The sequence below is a fragment of the Echinops telfairi genome, unplaced genomic scaffold, assembly GCF_000313985.2.
Source record: "Echinops telfairi isolate 266 unplaced genomic scaffold, ASM31398v2 ScPeMD7_5592;HRSCAF=6446, whole genome shotgun sequence".
Classification (NCBI taxonomy): domain Eukaryota; kingdom Metazoa; phylum Chordata; class Mammalia; order Afrosoricida; family Tenrecidae; genus Echinops; species Echinops telfairi.
Window position 1 is genome coordinate 19277709 of NW_022109491.1, and position 9558 is coordinate 19287266.

Sequence of the window (9558 nt, forward strand, 5' to 3'; positions counted from 1 at the left end):
TATGTTTGATAGGTGATGGCTACACGGATGTTAGCTTTATAATTACTCACAAAGCTGTGTAAACATGTTTTACCCACGCTTCTACTCATAATTATCTCAAGATCACAGAACAATCCAAGCAGGTGGTAATTGGATTGGAGCTAGACAAAGGCTGGGTGCTTTCACTCTCTCCCTGGGCACTCCCCTCCCCTCTTGTCCTCTGCACCTCATAGCCAGACCCTGCTGCGAGGACAGAGAACTGGAGCCAGATGTGGCTAGTGGGCTGGCCAGCCCTCTCCTCCTTGGCAACACCAAGCTCCCAGGCCCCAGAAAGACACTGCCTAGAGTCCTTTTAAACTGCTTTATTCATGTTGGCTGGTAGTCACAGATTGGATTGTGTATATAGAGCGGCTCCGACCCCCCTAGGCCAAATCCTCGGCCCCACCCATGCCCCACACTCCATCGCTGAGGGGCGGCTGGAGGTTTGAGCCAGTCCTAAAGGGGTGTTGGGCCCCAAAGAAATATTTACAGATCACCAGGTGGCAGGTGTTCCCCTGATTGGAAATTGTGAGGAGGGTGGTATAGGGTTCCCCAAAGCCCCAGGCCCTTAGGTAGACTTGGCATGGGTGCAAAGTGAGGGCTGGGACATTGGGAACGGACAGAGGGGGGCTCCTCTGAGAGTCCTCAAAGGGGGGGCCTGCTGGTGCAATGCTCTGCCCTTTCTGACCTGCTGTGTGACAGACGGCAAAGGTTCCTGTCTCCTGTCTCCTAGCCAGCAGCTGTTTCTTTAGTACCAGGATGCTGGACAGGAAGGGGCCCCAGGAGGCAGTGGGCTCCCCAGCGCCTCCCAGCGCCCGTGAGTGGTCCTGCTAATGGCCCTCTGGCTGAGGTGGTAGGGCGCCTGTCCACACCCCCAGGTCCAGGTAGTGGGTGGCAGGGTGGAGGGTGAGGAAGGCTGGGTGGCCCCGGCTCAGGACAGGCTGGGAGACAAGCAAGCAAACAGAAACACTGAACTGCACTGAAGCTGGCAAGGGACAGAATGGGCGGCCAGGGCCGGGGTGGTCCCTGCCCCGGCTCTCCAGGAGGTCACCCCCTTGGTGCCCAGGGCCATTTTCTCTGAGCCAGGTCACCGCAGGGGTCTGGAAAGGAAGGGTTGGGAGGCTTACATGCTGAGCCAGGGGACAGTGGGCAGAGGGCCGACGTGGTGGCCACCGGTAGCCTCTGGGATGGGGAGGCGGCAGGCCAGGCAGTCCCATCCTGGCGGGCGGTGCCGGCTCCTCATGCACTCTGTACAGCGAGGGGGGGGGCAAAGGGGGCGGGGCATCAGTCTAGAGGCTGCAGGCCTCCTCGCCCACTGAGCGCTTCCGCAGCTCCTTGCCCGGCTTGGGGGGCGGTGGGGCAGGCGCGGCAGGCGGGGCTTCGGGCAGGTGCAGGACGGAGTTCTCGCCTGGCTGCACCCGCAGGTAGGCCTTGACCTTGTGGTGCCGGGCCTTGCCGTCGCTGAAGTCGATGACCCGGCACTCGTAGGTGCCCTCGTCCGTGGGCTTCACCCGGGACAGGCGCAGCTTGTGGGAGATGTTGCTGCCCACCACCTTCACCACCTGGGGGGGACAGAGAGACTGTGACCTGTTCGCCAGGTAGCAACAGGAAAAAGAGGGGAGCCCTTGGGCTGGGGTTCCCCTGGTGCCCCTTCCCCCAAGGGCATGTGACAGTTCTGCCCCAGAGTGAGTGAAAGAGCCGAAAGGTGGAAGCGACGCTGACGTCCACCAAGAGGATGGTCTGTTCTTCCACCGGAGTACGACGCGGCAGCGAAAAAGGATGCACTAGATCGACACTCACTAGACTGTCAGGTGCCAGGTTGCTTATCAAAAGGCTGGCAGTGCTAATCCACCCAACCGCTCGGAGAAAGATGGCAGCCTGGAAACCTCTTTGGGGGCATTTCTACCCTTCACGTGGGGGACGATGAGACAAAACGACTCAGGGCGCCCACACCAGGCAGGCTGGGCCGGAAGAACCCACTGGAAACAGAAAAAAAAAATTTCATGGCAAAACCATTCCGCCGTGTGATGCCGTTTCTATAAGCACACGAACTTACATCCATCGGACTGGGAGCTTCCACTGAGATGGTTCCAATTCATAAGGATCCCTCCATTCCCCACCCCCGTGGGTTTCCAAGATTGTAACTCTTTTCCTTCTTCCTTTTCTTTTGTGAGACTCTAAGTCTCTCTGGGAGTAGAAACCCTCATTGTTCTCCACTGAGTGGCTGGTGGTTTCAAACGGCTGACCTTGAGATTAGCATCCTAACTCGAAACCACTATGTCATCCGGGCTCGTGTGTGTGGACGTTTAACAATAGGCGTGAGGGGAGCAGTGACCTCATCGTTATCCCTGGGGGGTGGAACCCGGCTAGGCCACAAAGAAAGCTCTCCGCTTGGGCTGAAACGTCCATTCCAAAACTACAGGCGGTTCAGAAAGCCCGTGCACCCGACGCCGCCTGAAGCAGAAACCCGCCAGAGAAGGCAACCTCAGCGGTGATTTCCCTCGAAACCAACGACAGGGAAGGTTTCCGGCCTGTCTGCGGCAGAGCCGCCGGCTCCCCCAGGTCTCGCTGTATCTCAGGATGCTGCCTTCTGTTCCAGCCGGCTGGAGGGGGCAGGGGCATCGGCTGCGTTTGTAGATGGAGCCACCCTTACCGATGTGTTAGTTGTTTTACGTCTTTGTGCTCAATGAGGACTGCTTGGTTGTTTTGTCTGATGAGAATGTGCACACCATAGGGTCCACAGCCCCAGCCAGGCCTGAGCCTTCGCCATGCTCGGGAGGGTCGCCTTTGGACCACTGCCGCCTGGGTCATCACGCTAGTAGTGACCCCTTCTAGCAGCACAGACAAGGAACGGTGGGGAATGCTCAGCTGCCAGGCCTCCAGCTGCTCCACGGGAGAAAGACGTGGCGGCCTCTGGCCTTGGAAACCCAGGACGGCTCTGCTTCCTCTAAGAGAGTTGCTGTAAAGCAGAATTGACGCTACAGCAGGGTTTTGTTTGTTTGTTTGTTTGTTTGTTTGTGGGGAGGGGGGTCTTTGATTTTGGTGCCACAGGTTAGGAGCTCTCCTGGCATAAAGGTGAAGCATTCTACTGCTAACCGAAAGGCCTGCAATTCGAACCCAGCAGCCTCTTTACGGCATCTCCTGCGAAGGTGACAGCCCATGGGGCAGCCCGACCCTGTTGTAGCGGGTCACTGAGTTAGAATCCAGTGGTTGACACCTAATAGCGACAGCCGCTCCGATTGGTGCTGCCTCGGCTTGAGTTCTTTGTGCCTGACTGCTCTCACTCAGCAGAATGCCAATGAGACCCCCACCCCCACCCCTGCGTTGGTACCCAGTGGCTTGGTGGGTTCCTATTGCTGTATGATGCCCCATCGGTTGAAGATGCCATACCTCGTCTATCTCAACCACCTGGAGACGGACATGTGAGCAGTTTCCAGATACACGCTGTTAGGCTCTTAGAAATAAATATGCTATGCACAAAAAGCTGGGTTTTTTCTTTTATCAGTTGAAAAAGAGGCTGTGGTTAAACAAAAAAAAACACACACAAAAAAACCCCAAATCCTTGCTGGACAGCTATAGAGCTCATTGAGGGAAGCTGGGCAAAGGGTGAGAGGGGGCTACGGAAGTTCATGGGAAAATCCTGTGATCTTTCCATTCCATTTTCTTCCTGTGAGTCTGGTCTGTAATCCCCCCACATTGAAAGGTGGTTTTTTTGTTTTTGTTTTTTAAAAAAAGATGTTGGACCTATGGAGAGCATGCCTGACTGGGGTTGTCTATCGCCACCCCCAAACCCTGCACCCCACACCACTGGTGAAATAGTGGAGATGAGAGATGGGTACCCAGCTACCTTCCCAAACGGACTTGACACCTGACCTGGCAGGCTCTGGAGCAGGGAAGCAGCCTTGGCTGCTGAGGGGTCAGGAGGAGAAGGCGGGATGTCCCCTGGGGTTAAACTCGCTCTGCAGACATCATCCTGGGCACATGCACATGGGACTCTAACCACTGGCCAGGGGTGTCCGGCCTCCTGGGCCTCTCTGCTTGTCATCCCCGGCCCAGCTCCTTCAGACTGCATGGCTCTGCAGTGGGGGGCTTTGCCCAGTGCTGCCCCCACCTCCCTTCCCCTGGCTGATTCATCTTTCCCAAGCGCCCCCTTCGATGTCCCCCAGGGTCCCCTGTCACAAGCCCCTTGTATTCTCCTCCAAGAAGTTGTCTCGGTTTGACTCTTCAATGTATTTGCCTCCTGACTTGGTTTTTCATTTCTCTCCCTGGCTAAATGGCTCTTCCCTCTGTAGGCACTAGGCCTGGCACTCAGCAAATAACAATCCTATTAATAAAATATTCGCCAAAGGACTCACTCTAATGCCTTCTTTGTACCCCGATGTCACCTTTCTAAACTTTAGGGCACATGCAAACGATGAGTACGCCCACTCTACAGGGGGCAAACTGATGCTCCAGAAAAAGTGACTTGTCCGGGGTCACAGAGTCAGTGGGTGGCAGAGCTGGGGGCCTGGCCCCATACACTCTAACCCTTCAGATGATGGTGACAGGCCCACAGAGGGTCACCCAGAGCTTGCAGACCCCACTGGCCCTGAAGACCCCAAGATGCCTGCCTAGGCTTTAGATGGGAAGAAGCCATCCTAGGCTGGTCAACATCCCCCATGAAGCAGGCAGGCACGGGCTTACAGTACAGCAACAGAGACTGAGGCGAGACATAAGCAGAACTTCCCAGAAGCAGCAGAAGGAAGCTCTCCCAGGTGTCCTTCTTGGTGTGGGGTGAGAAGTAGGTGCTCCCTACTGCCAGGTGCTGGCCCAACAGGAGGCCCTCGTGCCCTGCCGACCGCCTCACCTCGGACCAAGGGCACAGTGAGGTCCCACCGTCCTGTCGGGCTCCGGGGGGAAGAGCGAGGAGACGCTATTGCAAATGCGCAGCAGGGAGCGAATTACCTCAACATCTGTTTCCCTCACGGATATTAATTATCCTTCATTTGTCAACCCTACAAGGCGCTAATGGAGTAATAATGCGAAGCGCTGGGAGCATAGAGGCTCCCAGGGAGGGAGCACCAGGCACAGACCCCCCCCCTCCACCCACTCACCCCAGCCTGCTGGGGGAGGAGCAGAAGCAGCATCCCCAGGGACAGCCAGCTCCCTACCCCAGCCTTGTCTCCACCCCCACCAGCAAGCCAGATGCCTCAGGGGAGGAGTACAGGGAGCACGGGGATGGGGGTAGGCATTGGGAGACTGGGTTCTGACCCTGCAGAGTCCTGCCTTGGGTGTTTGGGGCTGGATCCGGCCATTACTGGACAGACACGGAATGTGCCACACTCTGAGCTGGGTGCTGGGGCGCAGCTGTGAAGAGGGGACCCCAGCACTGTCCACAGGACACATGGCCTCAGGAGAACCCAGACCTCAAGTCAGGGATTGGGAAACTCGGCAAGCTGCCGTCCAGCAGGAAGTCGGCAGTGAAGGGCATCTGGAGAAAGCAGGTGACAAGATAGCAGTCACAGGCAGGTGTTTGCCAGCCTGGGCCGCTGCCATCCTGGGTACAGCCTCCCCCACCCCAGAGCAGGGCAGGCGGACAGGCTTGCTGTCAGAGACCAGGCTTCATCTTTGGGGAGCCCCCCGCCTCATACAGGGCTAGAAAACTACAGCACTACCTTCTCGCCCCTCCCAATCCCCTTTCCTAGACCTCCAAACTACTATGTTTTAGGGGGTCTAAACCCCCTCCATCGGCAGCCTGCTGGATTTCATCATTCACCCTCCTTGCAGAACATCCTGAGGCCTGTCCCTCGCCCCCACCCATAGGCCCTAGGAGAAGCGACCCTGGGCCTGAGGCACGCTGTAAATCATAATCACCCTCCCGGCCATCGACAGGGCTGAGCAGTGCAATTAAGCACCTAATTATGCTGAAAGAGACAAGACCGGTCCACGCCAGACCAGGCTCGGCCCTCCCTGCTCGGCCCGGGGCCCAGGCCTTCCTGCTATGGTGGGCACCTCCACCAACTCAGGGTGGGCCCGAAGGGTCCTCGCCACCTGGCTGTGCCGGAAGAATAAGAGGGCCCACAGAGCCCAGAGTGCCAGCCTTTTCCTGCATTCGGCCTCAGGATGGGGCCTGAGGGTCCGGCAGGGAGATGGGTCACTCTGAGCCCCACCACACCCAAGCCTCCATCGCCCTCAGCAGGTTCAAAACCCACTGCAGGGTCATCCTCTCCAGCAAGAGGCCGTCAAGCCATTGGCCACCCTGCCTCTTCCTCACTCAGGCACCAGCCATTCTTGAACCCCACTGATTTCCCTTCCAAACATGGCTGCCCCGCCGCCCCACCCCTTCTCCCCAGAGTCCAGCCCCCCAGCACTGATGGAGAGCGGCTCCCATTTCTCATCTGCATTATTACCCTGTCTCCTTAGGGGTCTCCCCCAATCCCTCAGGCCCCTCCCAGTTTCTTCTCCCATTTGCCAGACAGATCTTTAAAAATGCACCCCCTTTAAAGTGCTGCAGGGGCTCCCCAGTTCCAATGGCTGCAAGATGGGATGGGCCTATACCTTGGCGGGGGGTGGGGGGGGGCTGTCCAGCTGCCCCTCAGCCACACCAGTCTGCAGCTGTTCCTCCAAACACACCCCAGGGACCTCCAGTGCTCATTTCAATAGCACCTCCCCTGCTCATTGAGATGCACCCGCAGGGGCCTTGGCTGCTCCCAGCCACTTGTGCTGTAACTGGCTTTGGGGGCTTGGCTGGAGGACGGAGGAGGCACACAAAGGTTTAGTGGGTTCAGTGGGAGCAGGGCTGCCTCGGGCTATTTCCTACTGACGTAGGCCACAGGAACGGAACCTACAACACAAAGAACTTCTTTCTGTTCGGCCAGAAGAGGGACTTAAGCAGTGAAGTCGGTGGAGCCCCAGGCAGAAGAGTCTTAACATTAGGCTGCTGGGGACTTTCTCTACTTGCAAAACTGGTTAAAGGGCACGAAAACCAATGCGGACTCATAGCAACCCCCCTGTGGGTTTCTGAGACAGTAACTGCTTGTGGGAGTAGAAAGCTCCGACTTTCTCCCTCAGAGCTGTGGGTGGTTTTGAACTGCCGCCCAATGCATAACCACGACACCATTAGGGTTAAGGGGAAGTGAACCTAAATTCTAGCACCAACAACTTCAGCTGCTAGATCAAAACAAAAACTTCCAGAACTTGAAATGGTCGATCCCTGAGTCAGAGGACCTTAATGGTGGGCTTCTTGGCAGGTGCAGCAATCAGAGGGTTGTTGTCAGGCCAGGCAGTGGTCCTTTTCCAGGCCCCCACTCACTGCCACGGAGGCAATTTTGACTCATAACGACCTATAGGATAGGGCTGAACTGCCCCCATGAGTTTCTGAGACTGCAGCCCTTTATGGGAGTAGAAAGCCTCATCTTTCCCCCTCGAAGTGACTGGTGGTTTCGAACTGCTAACCTCCTCGTTAGCAGCCCCACTCATAACCACTACATCACCAGGGCTGCTCCTCCAGGTCCCCAGCGGAGCTAATTCCTGTAAAGTACCCATCGTGGTTCTTGACATATGGTCGATGCTCCATAAATGTCAGCTGCTCCTATTACTATGATCACCATCATTATCATCATCACTCTGATGGCAGCGGCCTGCTCTCCTGCATATCCACTGCCCCTGTGAAACACTGGGCTCCCTTCCCCTCCCCTGCCCACGCCCTGCCTCCTGGGAGGAGGATGGCCATCAGCTCCCACGTTCCCACTAACCACCGTCCTTCACTCTCCGGGTCCACGGCCTATGTGTCTTGATACATGGCTGTGGCCACAGCCATTGGCGGGAAGGGAGGCCCAAGGAGGTGGCAGAGCTGATTCCAGCCTCAGGCTCTTGGGACCTAATTGCTTATCCCACTGTATCCTTATAGTCATTGATGGTGAATCCCCATCCCCATCAAGGCCCTCCAAGCTGCCAGCACTTCCTCTTCTGGAACCGGAGAGACCACCGGCCCTGCCATTGCCCAGCCTAGGGACATGCACTGTTTGGCTCACATGGTGTCTTTTGAACCAGGCGATGCCCCATCGAAATCGGGATTTTTAGAAGACATAGGAATCTATATTCTGAATGCCTGCCTGGGTCAGTTGCCTCTGTGGATACAGACAAGGGTTGGCTTCCCCAGGTACCATGTGAGCACCTCCCTCAGTCACATCACCTGCACACACACACACACACACACACACACACACATCCAGTTGGCATGTGCATTGATAAAAATCTGCATAGGAGTGGGTGCATGATGCAGCCGCCAGGGCATATGTGTATGTGTGTGCTATTCACACAATATGCATTTATTGGGCATCTACTATGGGCCAGGCTCTGAGCCGGGCCCTGAAGGTATAACAATGACTGAGCCAGACATCGTTCCGGCCGGCCGAGGTTCCTTGGGGATACAGGCATGCAGCAAACCCACGAATGCACAGTTACAGGCTGGAGCATGGCGGGGCTGCTGCAGGCGTCCCCCAGCCGAAGTCCCAAGGACAAGAGAGCGGGCAGCTGTCTAGTCCTGGAAAGTCAGAGGGAAAGGTGCAGTGGAGTCGCTGGCAGGTGGGGCAAGGGTGACAGTGGCAGAGGGGTGGCACCCACATCGATAATTTTGTGTGTGTGCAGTATTTCAGCCGAAATCCACTATTTTAAAATTTAAAATGTCCTGGTAGTTAGTTATAGCCACACACACACTTTTCGCAAGCCCAGTGTACATGCGTCTGTACACCTGCCAGACTACAATGCTGTGTTCATCTATGTCTTGACCCTCGTCGCTCACTTGGCTCGCTCACTCACTCACACCGGTCAGGGCGGTCATCATTGCCCAATGACAAGGACGCTCTGAATCACATGAGTCCATCTGTGTGCGCTGCCAGTACACAGGCTTGTTTTTGCTGCTGCTGGATTTTTTCATGGTGGCCGATGGCGTCATACTTTCTGGGTGCGTAAGCTACAGTCAGGCGTTGAGTGGTATTGGCTACCTCATACCAGTAACTCTTTTTTTTTCAGAATTAAGTTGGAATTAAAAAGGAGGGGAAAAATGTAAAATCCCTCTGCTGAGTGATCAATAATGTAAGTCGCATTGTAATTCAAGGTCGGATGATTCCACAACATAATGTTTCTCTTAGTATTCATATCATCTAAGAGATATTTTGTGTAAGAAATTGATGACAATCTTATCCCATATGAGTCTGTGACTAAAATTGACACTAAATATCAAGTTAATGCATGTATTGTGGACATGTTGTCAGGGGAGACCAATCCCTGGTGAAGGACATCATGTTTGGTAAAATGGGGCTGGAGGCGAAAAGAGGAAGACTCTGGACATGGTGGATTGACACAGTGGCTGCGACAATGGGCTCAAGCACAGCAGGTGTGAGGATGGGGCAGGACCAGGCAGTGCTTTGTTCTACAGTACATCGGGTCACTGTGAGTCAGCACCGGCTCAATGGCACTTAGCAACGACAATCAACATTGCTCAGGAGTCTGTGGTCTGGTATCGGAAGAGGTCCAAAGGTTGTGGGATGTGTGTGTGTG

The 9558-nt window shown here is 55.7% G+C and overlaps 1 protein-coding gene across 1 annotated transcript in view; it reads right to left on the minus strand.

Annotated features, from left to right (window-relative positions):
* Positions 1-1263: 1263 nt before the first annotated feature.
* VSTM2L (V-set and transmembrane domain containing 2 like) overlaps positions 1264-9558 on the minus strand; it is a 13633-nt gene continuing 5338 nt past the window's right edge. Inside the window, exon 3 of the mRNA XM_004698257.2 lies at positions 1264-1580. Within this exon, the coding sequence (XP_004698314.2) occupies positions 1308-1580 (273 nt within the window). The 3' untranslated portion in view covers positions 1264-1307. The remainder of the gene's footprint in view (positions 1581-9558) is intronic.